At 33.7% G+C, this 14,966-nt stretch overlaps 1 protein-coding gene across 3 annotated transcripts in view; it reads right to left on the bottom strand.

Moving 5' to 3' along the window:
* Positions 1-14,966, bottom strand: part of Ncbp1 (nuclear cap binding protein subunit 1) — a 34,868-nt gene that overhangs the window by 7,390 nt on the left and 12,512 nt on the right. For 2 of the 3 annotated variants that reach the window (XM_026414852.2, XM_026414860.2), the window contains 12 exons: positions 13,856-13,925; positions 13,219-13,434; positions 10,826-10,923; positions 10,072-10,135; positions 8,594-8,704; positions 6,765-6,829; positions 6,256-6,318; positions 5,973-6,047; positions 3,669-3,772; positions 1,834-1,956; positions 723-825; positions 194-287 (listed from right to left, as the gene is read on the bottom strand). In XM_026414852.2, coding sequence (XP_026270637.1) covers positions 194-287; positions 723-825; positions 1,834-1,956; positions 3,669-3,772; positions 5,973-6,047; positions 6,256-6,318; positions 6,765-6,829; positions 8,594-8,704; positions 10,072-10,135; positions 10,826-10,923; positions 13,219-13,434; positions 13,856-13,925 — 1,186 coding nt within the window. The remainder of the gene's footprint in view (positions 1-193; positions 288-722; positions 826-1,833; positions 1,957-3,668; positions 3,773-5,972; positions 6,048-6,255; positions 6,319-6,764; positions 6,830-8,593; positions 8,705-10,071; positions 10,136-10,825; positions 10,924-13,218; positions 13,435-13,855; positions 13,926-14,966) is intronic. The other variant, XM_026414869.2, reaches the window with a different exon arrangement.

Raw genomic sequence — 14,966 nt, 5'->3', positions numbered from 1 at the left:
ACAAGCATTCTTACTGAACTTTTAGAACATGTTGAGATATTATAGTCCAAAACCAAATTTTTACACTTTTATATTTTAAGAATGAATTAAACCTCATTCACAGCATCAAAAAAATTCGTAGATTTTAACACAACTCTTGCCTTATCTTTATACCTAATTAGAACCTCAACATGCTTAATTAAATAATTTTTACCTGTGGATGGTTCCTCCAGACCTCAAACATAACTCTTAGCACATGTAACTTCCCTTCATCACTTTCCGCTAGAGTTTTGAAAACTTCATGAAACCTTTTGATAATGGGAGAAAAATATCACACATACTTATTCATTGAGCATTTTGTTTTAAAAGCCTTTCAGATTTAGAATAAAAAATATGTATGCACAAAATAACCAAATATTAACCATTAAGGATGCTAAAATGGTAAGAACAGTAAGTCACAGTTTGTGAGGGAGCTGCCACAAAATCTTAAAGAGAGGAATATCTATGTGCTCCTCCTCCTCTTGGATTCTAAAATTAGAAAAAAATCTGCCTTTATATGCCAACCTTTGGGCAGCTCTCAAAAATGTAGGTAGCTCCCATTTCTGCTTGCTTTCCTTTGGGAAAGCCGGGGATAGGGAATTTAGCGACCACAAACCAAAATTCAATAATAGTATTAAGATCTTCATATTAAAAAAAGTTAAGATAAAAATTACTATACCACTGGTGGTATAGTAAGTACTTACTTTGCAAGAGCACTGAAGGAGTGGCTGAATGATTTGGCTGCCAAATGTAGCAGAGTCTGTACAAAGACCTCTATTTTCAATGGGTTAAAACTAAATCCTTCATCTGAAAAATATTTCAGAGTAATATAAAAAAAAATAGGTACAGCAATTTCTTGTTGCTACACTTGGAATGCTAAACAGATGCCACATTCAAATGCTTAGTCAGAAATTCATGTAACATCTAGTACTACTGATAAAAGATGATCACTGATTTTAAATACTCAAAATATAAAACCAATCTTAATTCTTAGTTTTATGGAACTGTTTCCCTAATACTTCTATATGAGCCATTTCTTTAAACGACAGCACTGATATTTCCTTATTCATACTCGTCCATAAGATGGAAAGATCATGTTAATTAAAAGCAAAATGAGTGAACACTTAAGCCTATGTCCTTAAATACATGACAATGCCTAAATTGAATATTGCCATTTTGATTTATGCTTTCTAAATCCATTCCCCAGCCAATGATTATCCAGTTTTCCCAATAGATTGTCATCCATTCTATTCTCTTGCTTTTTTTTTTTTTTTTGGTGCTAGTACCACATTGATTTAATTACTATAATAACTATACATTTCACAATGTTTTAATATGTGCTATGGTAAATTCTTATCCATTTATTAATCAGGTAAACTTACGTCCATAAAACTGCAATTCTGGTTGGAATTACATGGTACATACTCAGGAAACGTTAAACATTACTATTATAATCGCTTAATTTGGAGAAAACATCCAGCTTTATAACACAACAATTTCTTCTCATTCAGGAATCTCTCTCTGGTGAAAGCAGATGTTTTAAAACATCACTGACTGATCAAAGTACATTTTACCTTGTAAGTGGAATGCAGTTTATATTCTCAATGTAAAATGATTTCACAGGAATTTAAGAGCCTCTTTTTAGATAAGGGAGAAATTCTTGAGTTCTAAGACAACTGATAGGCTGAATAGACCAAATAGATACATTGCTTTATGAGCATCCAGTGGGATTGAGGAACTCCTGTTGCCAGAGTTATTTACATTTTAATTTGACTACATACACAGTTCCACTGAAGAAATATTTAATTCCCTTACCATCATCATCATCCTGATTAGGATTTGGCACATCTTTCAAAATGCTGAAGATTTCATCATTGGTTGCTTTACTTTTAAAGGCAACAGCTAAACAGAGGGCCACAGAATGTCCAGGAAGAGAATCTAAAGACAGAATGGAGGGGAAGATAGATAAAACTGAAAAAACTATTCTAATGAATATCTGAGAAAGAACAAAAACAAAAAACTCTTTCCTTCCAAAGTAACATATTCTATGAAGATCAGTGTTTAAATTGTGTAAGTGAAGGTTTCCTTTAATAAGCCAAAACAAAACAAAAACACCAAACCTAACAACAACAACACCCAACCGGAAAGAAGATTCTCATTTCAGTACTTTCTTAATGATACTTAGCTAATTGAATCTAGAGTGTCAGGGCTACTGAGCTTCCTCAAGATGAACAGTGAGTGGAAAAGTGATATGATTACAACTATCTTTAACAACCCTCAACTTTCTTAAGCCTTTGTAACCTCAAAAACCAAGAATTTAAGTACTTCTCTTTCATTTTTGCCACTATCCCCTTTGTCCCACTTTCTCTAAGACAGCAGAAACTAAGTTTGACCTTGAACAAAGGCTGCATACTTAAGAATGTATTTTGCTGCTTTCTTTTGTTGAGTAGAGACATGCTTGAATCTATATAAGGCAAACACTCTTGTGATATGACTCCTAGGTGTTTACTATTGGTTTACATCTGTTGAATCCTTTTGTATAAAACGTGTGCTTGTATAAAAGGGTCACCAGAGCAACAGATTTAACTTGTTATGTATGGGAGATAAGAGGCAACCAAAAAGGGACTCCTGACATTGGCTCATAGATTATGAGTCATTAAGCACTTGGAATGAATAAAGTCAATTACAACAGGCCACAGGAGGATAGTCATATATGACCTGTATGAGCTTTTCCTTGAAAGTGGGAGAGGAATGTAAGTGAAAAACAAAACAAGAAAACACACATGGTATAAAACCACAATCTTCTGTCACCAAGGAATTTACATTCTAGCTGAGGAACCAAGATGATTACATTTGAGGTAGCCAGAGAGCAAAACAAAACTGGCTTGCTAAAGGTTAAACAAAATACTTATGGGAGTAGAGCTTAGGCTATACTCCAGGAAGAAAAAGAAATTAGAGATAAGAGCAGAGTTCACAGAAACAAAGAACCTTCAGGCAACACAAAATGAAGGCTCCTGGAGGGGCTGTCTGAGCTCAGTGCAACCCCAAAAGGGCAACTTGAAGAATACTATGCCCAAGTCTGCACTAGTGTCACCAATGTACAACACCTTACCTTTATTACACATAGTATGCCAAGTACAAAATAGCACCTAAAACCATAGCCCTTCTGACTTACAGTGCAATCTCAGAGATGATGTGAATGAAAGGTAACAAAATCATACTGATGAATTTACCTCTAGAGGCATATGGCATGTGCGCATATGTTCCCAACACCACACTTTAACTATTATCAGAGATAATCAATTCACATAATCTCCATCATCAAAACAATTACATTTTTAAGTTTAGTACATTCTAACTCTAAATTTACCTTGCTATACTTGACACCATATTTAAAATGATGTCAAAGATACAACACTATAAACAGTATAAATATTAAAAGCCAATGATAAAATCTCAGCAATATCCTCAAAATGATCGCAGAACAAATAAACCATAGTGGCTAGTGAAGGACCACCTTCAAAGAGAGAAAGTATAAACCCCAAGGAAAGAATACAAATTTTCCACCATTAAGTAACTGACTTCACATTATAGTTGCACTGATAAACTCTTTAAAGACAGAGGAATATTTGTCTTATTTTATTACTTACTGCTACTTTCATCTCCGTACTTGTAAATGCAGGTTGGGTTTGCAGGACATAGAGCCGAGAAGGTAGGAGGAACAATATCTAATATACGCTGATGGTAAGACAACCTATGATAAAAATAACAGCCTCAGAAAATGTCTTTCATCATTTTATTCTTTGATAACCCACAATTTACCTGGGTTATCTCTAACATCCTGAGCTCAGCTGACTATCAAGAAGTGAATTGGTGGTGGGGGTGGGGAAGTCCTCTGGGCTGTTGTCTTAGCCAGCACCCTAATACTCAAGCCTAATTCAAAACATACTGGCTTTCACCGATGTGTAGGTTAGGGGGTCCACAAGCCTGGTGGCCAAAGATGTGGGCTGATAGTGGAATAGGGCGGAGGAAATAGTCTGCAGGGCTGAGAGACTGATTATATTGCATCAAATAAATAAATATGGAAGATAACAGGAGCCAAATTTTTTTACCTGAGAAGGTATTTACAAATCATGCCATAGAGGAAAACTAGAAGGAATATGATAGATTGACACTGAAGAGATGGATACACAAACATACACACTGGTGGATATAAAAATATTTATAGATATACACTATGTACATATGTGTATATGTGTTCACCAAGAGGGCGTAGAACCAATGATGCACCAATATATCAAGGGGCATATCAAGGGCCCAGATCTTTGTTCCTAAATACCATACTCTATTCTTAGAAACTTGGGCAATCTGAATCGATGATTCCAGGGGAGGTCAAGAAAACAACATATCGGCTTAGAAAATCTTATACTAGAAAATAAGAAAATGCTCAATGAATGTTGGAGGATGTGATTTAAATAAATAAAAAGAAAAAGGGCTTACACAGACTTCCCATGGGCAAAACAGGGGACAATTCAGGCATCAAAATAAATAATAACAGTCAATGGTTTGTAACACATTGGATGAAATAGAAATTCACTAATCCTGATTATAAATGAAGGACCAGACAAATGGGCAGAAAGGATAGTTCTAACAGAATGCCCACATATATATGTTAAAAAAAAAAAAAAAAGACAAAGAGAATCATCACTTGGCAATCATTGTAGTGGTGGCTGATAAAAGCTGGAAGTATTAGTGGAGAATGGAGGTTTGATGAAGAATAAGATAAGAGGGGCTGGGGTTGTAGTTCAGCGTATGTGTGAGGCACTGGGTTTGATCCTCAGCACCACATAAGAAAAGTAAATAAATAAAACAAAGATATTACATCCATCTACAACTAAAGAAATCTTAAAAAAAAAAAAAAGAATATAACTTAGGGGGCTGGGTTTGCAGCTCAGTGGTAGAGCGCTTGCCTAGAACGTGTGAGGCACTGGGTTCAATCTTCAGCACCATATATAAACAAACAAACAAATAAATAAATGGTATTGTGTCCATCTACAACTAAAAAGATATTTTGAATATTTTCCCAAAATATATTAGTCAATATGTGATTAATGCTAATCAATTACAAAGGGCAAAATCGTGAGTTTAAGGAGGAGAAACCTGGCACATTGACACAACCAGCTGATCAAGATTCCTGTGCCTTCTCAGGTGACAGACTGAAAGCCACAATGTAAGACCTGAGTCAACTGGGGGGGGGGAGGATATCCCAAGGATCCAAGAAAGCAAGGTAGAGACTCTTTAACATGACAAAGACGTGGAAGATAAACAGTAACTGTTCAAGTCTGAAGGACTCTAAAGAGAATGACAACTAATGTTACCCCTGTTTTCTATGCCAGAAAAAGAAAGAAATTGATGGGATTGTTGGTGAAATTGCAATGCTATCTGGGGACTGTATGATAGTTTGTACCAGAGCTGACTTTTCATGTGAAAGGCGGTCTGCTGGCTATGTAGGAGGGGAAATATGTTGTGAAGTGTTGAAAGATGATGGACCTCTTCCTGCTGCTTGTTCTCTAAGGTTTGTAACAGGTATAGAGAGAGGAGGCAAAGGAGTGATCATTAGAGCAAACACCAAAAATGTCAGCAACTTGGGACTCTAGATGAACAGGATACAGAGTTTTTGTTATTTCAGGGGAGCAACTTCTGTATGAGTTTGATATCATCTTATGGAACATTAAAGTAAAACTTACTGGCTTAATTCATATAGGATACAAATGGTAAAGCTGACTAATTTTTTTAAGCCTAAATCCTAATTAAAAAGAGAGACTAAGGGCAAATACTTAGAATTTACAAATTATATTCTGGACACTCATCACACATCAAGTGCAAAGAAGAGAAAAATATCTTCCCAGCAAAATTAGGAGACCTAAATAAAGGAGAAAACATGAAGAACTTACCTCATACATTTTTCCAAAACTTCTCTTACAAACTTAGGTTTGGGACTTTCAAGATCTTGAGTAAGACAATCTGACCTAATGAAGAAATAAAGTTCTTACATATGGTCTGCACTTATACCTAACCTGTACTAACTAAAAATGATTTCTCTTTATTATTCCATTTATAAATAGTAAATTAATATCAAAGAAATAAGATTTCAGACAGTAAAGACTGTCTTTAAATTACATTTTTAAATTTTTTTGACTTCTGGAGAAAGGAAAAGATAAAACATACCACACTTACCAATCTTCCCAGCTCCAACGGAACTGAAAGTTACTTAGATGATGAGAAAACCAATTAATAAACCTACACGGGAGTGGGAAAAACAATGATTGCAATTTAGAACAGAAATTTATGAATCTTTCAAACAGATCAACTTGATTTTATGCTTAATGAAAACTATCCCCCACCCCCACCTGCAGCTGTATCTTTTCTTGTGATTTATTCTTTTTCTTTGCAAATCTTATAATTTTTTTTTTTTGGTAGTTGTGTACTGGCAGCATGGCTTTGTTTATTTTTATGTGGTGCTAAGGATTGAACCCAGTGCTTCACACATGCTAGGCAAGCGCTCTGCCACTGAGCTACAGCCTCAACTCAATTATAACTAATTTTTAATAGTTCTTTAACTCACTTCTTCTAATAGTACTAACATTCATTCTCTTTAGGTAAGAAACATATAATTTGAGCACCTATTTTGTGTGGGCACCTTATATACGTTTATATAACTGTACAGAAATAAGCAATTGTTGTACCTGTCTACACATGTAGTATTCATTGTGTCCAAACGCATGTATAACATTTCAGTTGCCTGTGCAAGCTGAGAATTTGAAGATAAGGAAAATTCTCTAACTTTGAGCATCTTTTCATGTAAATGATCTTTTGGTTTTTGTTTTCTAAAAAGCTATAAAGTATCAATAATGCAGAATAAATCTGACCTTACATGTCCATGAAATCAAGATAACGAATATTTTGCTTCTTTACTATCCATTCATTCCTCTTCTCCTTTCTCCCAAGCTTCCACTGGCCTGCTGTTATTTTGCATTTTTTAGAATTTTAGGTAAATTTACAGTATATAGATTCTTTGATACCTTTCACTTGGCATTATTTTTCTATTTATTCAAGTGTTGTCTGCATTGTGTTGTTATTCCTGTTGTTCTTTATACTGCTGAGTAGTATTCTGGTTCAAAGATATAACAGTTTGTTTCTCCATTCATGAGTTGTTGGATGCTTAGACTATTTCTAGTTTTGTGCTATTACAAATCAAGTGTCTTTGAACATTAATGCCCAGATCTCTTTCTCTGAAAATCCAAATTATTTTTCAGAAAATGAAAACAATAAAAAACTTTACCAAAAAAAATGTTGAGACTACTAGCAGTGAACCTTCTCTAAAGGTTGGATGAAAAATTTAGGATATACAAAGAGAAATGAAGATCCCTGAAAGTGGCAGATATGTACATTCATTTAAATGAACATTATTGTATGCAAGAATTTTTTTTTCCTTTAAGTTCTGTTATAAGAGTAGCATGTAAATCAAGAAGAAAAAAGAAAGTGTTTCCTGATCTTTTTAAAATCTGAGAGAAAGGTTAGAAATTAAGACTAGTAAGCATGCATGACAAAAAGTATACAGGAATACTGTATAAATGTATGCACTTGTAAACTAGTAGAGGAGAAAAAATGAAATAAAATCCCAAATTCCTTATGTAGTACAAAAGACATGACAGCAAAGAAATGACAAACAGAAGCATGACAAACAGAGCCCAGTAAAAAGACAAAAAGACTCTAGCTATATGCTGTGTATAAAACAGAAAAATGTAAGGATGCAGAAAGTTAGAGTAAAAAGACTGAGAAAAAAATTATTTTAACAAAAAGAAAGCTGGTGAAACTTTATTAACATTTAACAAAACAGACTTATTAAGGCAAAAACTAAATATGATAAAAAGAATCATTTCAGAGTGACAAAAAGTTCACTTTGCCAAAGATATAAATCTGAACTTGTACAAACCTAATAATATTAACTCAAAACAGACAAGGCAAACTACGGAAGTAGAGAAATGAGTGAATTCACAGTCATAGTGGGAGAGTAATACCTCCTCTGCAATAGCAGACTAAGAATTTTAAAAAATTTAAAGATACCGATATTGTAATTAAATATTACAATTAATGGATACTAATTAACTTATAGAAAAGCCTTAATTACAGAGTATACATTCTTACTTGTAATAAACTACATTTTAAAAAGCAAGGGAATGATTATCATGTCAGAACAGTGTGGGGATGGAAATAAAGGAGCCCTACTGGGGAGGAGAACAGAGGGAACTTTTAAGGTACAGCAATATATTCTATTTCATAACAAGGGGGAGGTGTTATATGTAAACAAACATTGCAATGTGCGTATCAGTCCGTCTCTCTTATTCAAATGATAGAATCCACTATCATAAAACAAGGCAAATTGGAACCACCCTTCCTAAAACCTAAAGCTTAGTTGGAAAAAAGACAAAATTGAGAAAAATTAGCTCAGATATTTAATAATATTTTAAAGCCAGTCCAGTGAGTATAAATTTAAAAACAGAGCAAAGGATACAACTTGGGGTAGAGAACCAGGTTGAAGTTTGCACAGTTCAATGAGAAGTGTTGTGTACATCACATCAATGTGAGGAGGTGCTGGAAGCTGAAACAGTTCCGCAAAGATCACCTACAAAAGAATCATGAATCAGAACTCAACTCGATTGCTATTGTTGCATTTTAACAATTAGAAAGACCTTAATGTAATAATAAACTCAAACTCAAATCCATGGCACTCATATGGAAAAAAGAATTACTTTTTATAACAAATACCAAAATGAATTTTTTTCCTCTGTATATATAACTCAATCAAATAAGAGCATATAAGATTAATGCTTATTTGATCCATACTCCTCCCTGACAAGTATGCGATAATTCCAACACTGGAAGTATCTAAGTTGATTCAGGGATGTACATACTGAGTTTTATTTCTGTAAGTGACAATAATCCTTAGTACACTCTGAGGACCAGAAAGAGAAGATAGTCAAGTTATTTCAAAAGATGCTAGATGTATTTGGCAGTGAAAGAATTCCTTGTCATGCTTGTTTGGAAACTTCTGCTTTCCTCCCTCCTTATAGAACCATCAACCTAGAATTGTTTCAGCTTACTCTTTATCTCTCTGATGCCAATACTTTACTTTGATAAATTTTTACATATTCTACAGATTTAAAAATGACATATTTTACATTTAAACTGACAAGTCGGAGTCAAGTTCACAGTATATTCTCTCACAAGTTTTATGATAGAATAGACATACTATTTTTTAAAAGTATTTTTTAAAAAGCACAAAAATGCAAGATGAATAAAATGTGACACTTAAATAATACACCACCACTATGCTCTTTTTCATAAAAACTTCAACATAAAGGAGAAGTGCAATAAACAGTATGACTTGTGTCAAGTGGAAACTATCAGGACATGGTCTCTTTTAAGGATCTGGACTATCAGCACCATCCTCTTGTCTGAATTAATGTGGGGTCCAAAGCATTTCTATTCCTCCAAATTCCAAACTTTCTTTTGATTTCTAAGAATAAAGAATAAGGATTCATCCCTAACTGTATTACAGGAAATAATGTACTAGTCAGGTTTATGCTGATTAAGAGGTCAGATAAACACAGTTAAAGATACGCTATCTGCCTAGAGTGATACAGTATTTTAAAGTATGTAAGCCACTTTACATCTATTAAGTGGACAATGTACTGACAGGGCTAGAGGTAACTTACATTATCCATGATAACTATCCATGAATGAAGGCATACTATATAAATAATTTATAGGCAACTCAAAATTCCATTTGGCTACTGGTCTCAACCTCCTCTTTTCTCTTTACTAACTTGGCTAACAGAGCACCAAAACTGACAGCAATTTTCTCGCTCCTCTGTTAATTTTCAGTGCCTGACAAGTAGCAAGAAAAAAAAAATAAGCCAAGAGTATATTATACTTTAAAGTCAACAGAAAGACTAAAATTGAGAAACAAACGCCATGTGGAATGCATACCTCTACTATGTGGTAATTCAAGGGGATCTTGTTCTTCCCTGGATAGCTCACGAGTTGTGCAGCACTATAGAAAGTACAATTTAAGCTTAATAAGTAAACAAAGATAGGTAAGAAATCAAACAAGCCATTTCCAAAGAAGTGTGCTTAGATATGAAGGAAATCTTTTCTGAAATGTTCTGGATTTTGATTACTTAATCATGGCATAAGTTATTTTGTCTACCATAAGAAAAAGGAATCTTAAGTAATAATACTAAGGAAGCATATTCAGGTCTACTAATTTAACAGTTTACTAATTTAATAGATTAGTTCAAGTTCTCCATATTGTATGGCAAATATCCACAATAAAAAACTGGCATCAGGCTGGGGATGTGACTCAAGCAGTAATGCACTTGCCTGGCATTCGCAGGGCGCTGGGTTCGATCCTCAGCACCACATACAAATAAAATAAAGATGTTGTATCCACCAAAAACTAAAAAATAAATATTATAAAAATTCTCTCTTATTTCTCTTTCTCTTAAAAAAAATAAAAAACTGGCACCATGGGCACATTATTATAAAGCACCCAACAAAGTACTATTTCGAAGGCAAAGAGACTTGAGAAAGTCAATCAAGTGTTTGTGGAGACTGATTTCAGCAAGATTCATCAGGAGAATAAATGAACTGATTGTTGTATACTCTTAACATACATTTTGCTCTTACTAAACCATCAAAATTGCTGTCCCCCCTCTGAAAATACCACAAAGAAAATTTTTACCAAGTCTTCCTTTCCTTCCAGTGGGACTTAATGATACAGTGAAGATTCTCTTCTATAACAAATCTCTCCACTGAATGACTTCCTGGCATAACAGGACCCTGCAAAAAAACCCAAATATACACACATACAGACCTAGAAAACAGATTTCTTTCATTTATTCAATAAATATTTGAGGATTTACTATATTCCAGGCACTATGCTATATGGTAGGGATAACAATTAAGAAGTGTCAAAGTTCTGTATTTCAGAAAATTTCATTGTTTTGTTCATATACCTACAATGAAATTAGTGTCAACTGTAGTGTCTTTCTACATCTGATACCATCAGATGCCATCAGTGTCCATTTTACATACCAATTATTTTATAAAATGTAACTTTTACATAATACTAGCCCTGGAAAGTCTGATTTATATTTTAAGCCTTAAAAGAAAATTCCATTCAAACACCAGACATAAAAATGACATATGCATTGAAAGATATCAATATATTGTTTACAACAAGTTTAAAAATACTGCCAAAATGACATTGTTCAACATTTTGGTACGTATATGCACAGCAAACAGGTTCAAAGAGTATACAATAGACTTCTTAATGATGATTTTGGGATTTTGCTTTAATCTCTGTAATGCCTAAAATCTTTTAATAAATACTGTTTAAAGGCCACAACAAAAAAGTAATCCAATCTTCTTTTTAGAGGAACGTGTATTTTGTATATTTATATTCTTCTGGAAGAAAACAGGTAAGCACATTTGCAGAGGCAATACCAATTACATATAACCACCACCGGAGAAACAAATTTTGTGGCTACTTTCTAGTTTCCAGTGCATAAATACCTAATTACAAAGACTTTGGCAGTCTTAAATTAAACTGGACATTCAGTTAGATATACCTAATTAGACCATAATTTAGTTATGACTAAAATGTTTAATTACGTACAGAATATAGCAAAGCCGACAGCAGTTGATAATTTTGTATACGAAATTAATTACTTGCCAACTGGCATCTAGAAGGTAAAGACCAAGGATGCTGCTTAGCATCTTACAATACACAGCACAGCCCCACACAATAAAAAAATTGTCTATCCCAAAGTGTCATCTGTGCTGAGTATCAGAAACTGATCCATGCTTACAGGGATACACTAACAAGAAGTATGGTACTTTAGCCAGACAAGTTTCTCTTCAGAACAAATCCAGTAATCACTGTGCTTGCTTCCTGACTCTAAAATAGCAACATGAGTGCAAAGATACAAAATAATTAAATGCACAGCTAAAAATACACATTTTTAAATCAAATATTAACATCAAAATTATACATTTTCCAAACTCTTACTGTATAATGGTTGCCAACAACTTAACTTCATAATAAAGAATATGGTAAGAATGATGAAGTCAGCTGTCATGGTTTGGATATGAGGTGTCCCCCTAAAGCTCCTATGCTAACACAAGTATGTTCAGAGATGAAGTGATTTGATTTTGAGAGCTGTAACCCCATCAGACAGTTTGAATGGAATGACTAGGTAGTAACTGTAAACAAATTCACAGTGGCTGCAGGAGGTGGGTCACTGAGAGCTTGTCCTGAAGGGTTCTTCTTCCCTGCAGGTCTCTTCCCCTGCACCATGTCCTGAGCAGCTTCCCTCTGTCATGCCCTTCCACCATAATTTTCTGTCTCACCCTGAGCCCAGAGAAACGGAACTGACTGACCATGGACTAAGCCTTTGAAACTGTGAGCCAAAATAAACTTTTCCTCCTCCAAGTTGTTCTTTTTGGGTATTCTGGTCACAGCAACAAAAAAAGATGATTAATATATCAGTTTATACTAATCTTTGGGCTTTCTTTTTTTAGTACTTATTTTTAATAATTACACAATGATTAACTTAAGGCAAGCTGAGATACATATAGATAGGGACAATCTCTAAAAGTAGGTATTTTTCTTGAAGAAACCTTATTAAGAATAATAGCTATAATTATTGAGGTCATCATGTCACATTTTACATGTTAATAACTTAATCCAAACAACGTTAAGAGATAAATACATTTATTATTCCTTTAGAGAAATTGAGGCACAGAGCGACTAAATAATTCAACCAAGATTACAAAATAGTATCTGGATTAAATAGGATTAAAATGCAATCTAATCTGGCCTTCAAACTACCCTCTTAAATTGCACACTATGCTGTCCCTCTAATCTACTTATATATGCTAAATATAATTTCTTATAGAATGAGGTGATTATCATTTATGAAATTAAAATTTACCTGCATTGTCACCAATTCTAATAGATAAAAATTACTGGAAAGGTATCTCAGGCATAAGTAAAACAGGATTAAACTACAAGTAGAATGCAACGCATCCCCTTCACATCCTCCTTTCTAGGATTTTTAACTGGTCACATACCTCAGGATCATCTGTGTAATCAAACATTCTGAAGATGACCCTTGGCATTGGGTACACTGAATCCTCTGTGTGAGGTGGTGGTGTAAAAGGAGGCAGGTTGTGCTGTAGTGCTTCACAGAGGATGCTATCAAAGGCAAGATAAGGTCTTAGGATGTGCCGTTCCTGCCAGCAATCCTTTTTCAATTTCTGAATCTGGGCCCACAGGCAATCTAAATACTAAAGACAGATTAATTTTTAATAATTAATATAAATAACATTTTGACTAGACAAAATAAAAAAATCACCATCCTCTAACATAAAGAACACAAAAGTAAGCTTACTTATAATTATGTATGGTACAAAACAATGGCACAAAGTTTTTGTTTTTACTTGTATAAAATGTTATTATGTCATATATATGTAGATGTATGTATGACTCTGTGATAGCTAGAATCTCACAGAACAAGGGAATGTTTCAAATACATGCTAACATTTATTAAATATCGTTTCTATGGCTAGTGATATGAGGAACTGAATATCTGCCATGGAATGTGGAAAACTAGCTATGGTATACAAATGAAATTATTTTAAGTCCACTATAGAGATGAGAATCTACCAAAGAGCTGTTTGTTATCACTAGAGACTGAAATCAATTTACCTCTTCTTGGGGATGTGGTTTATCAGCAGTCCAAACCTGTAACATGGGTACATGAGTCTTTTGGCGTCTCCTAATGATAAAAATGAAAGTCTATATTTAGGCTTTCAAAATAGGAAAAAACACTCAGTGGTTTTCATGATCAATAAAACACAAATTAAAGCATTTAAATAACATTTTTATCTATCAGATCAGCAAACATACATCAATATTATCTTATAATGTGGCATAATCATCAAGATACCAGATAAATTTACAATCTCAAACATTGGTGGCAGAGAGGTTAATTAGTACATTCTCTTTGGAAGAATATAATCTCTTTGGAAGGCAATTTTACTGAATCAATAAAAATTTAAATTGTTCACAACCTTCAACCCAACATTGCCATTTCTAAGAATTCACATTCCCCATAAATGTACATGTACACAAAGACATATATACAAGAAGATTCAATGACATATTATTTATAATAATGAAAGACTGGAAATAACTTGAATGTCCACCAACAAGGAACTGGTTAAAAGAAATCATGGTACCTTAAAACAGTGGAATAATATACAGCTGTTAAAGAGAATGAGGTAGAGCTATATACTTTTACACAACAAATCCATATTATATTAAGGAAAAAAAGCAAGTGAAGAACACATGTATCTACTGGACTATCTGTATAAAAATGAGGAAAGAGATTTACATATGCATACGTAAGAGATTCTTTTAGACTTCTTTTAACTTTATTTGTAACCAATAAAACAAATATTAACACAGTATCCAAAGAAGTATCTATTAATAGGCAGAAAATCATACAACAAAATTAATTTGTGAACACTTTAAGAGATAACCAATATCATGCTGTTGGTTAATTAAACCAAAGTTTATTAATAAGGCCTATCTATTATTAATATTATAGCTAACAAGATAAACCAAGACATTTATAATGACTTGGGAGGGTTAGGCAGTAGAAAGATGGGACTATTGAAATTAAAATGTCATATTGCTGAAGAAATGTAAGCTGGGTGGAAGATTAGAGAACTGCTGTTTCAAGGACTTGGTTTAGGATTAACTTTTATGAAATAAATATGTGTTAGGGCAGCAGTTTTCTGTTTGCAGAATATAT

Source organism: Urocitellus parryii, chromosome 4 (genome assembly GCF_045843805.1).
Source record: "Urocitellus parryii isolate mUroPar1 chromosome 4, mUroPar1.hap1, whole genome shotgun sequence".
In the NCBI taxonomy this organism is placed as follows: domain Eukaryota; kingdom Metazoa; phylum Chordata; class Mammalia; order Rodentia; family Sciuridae; genus Urocitellus; species Urocitellus parryii.
This window is presented reverse-complemented; position numbering and strand designations above follow the sequence as displayed.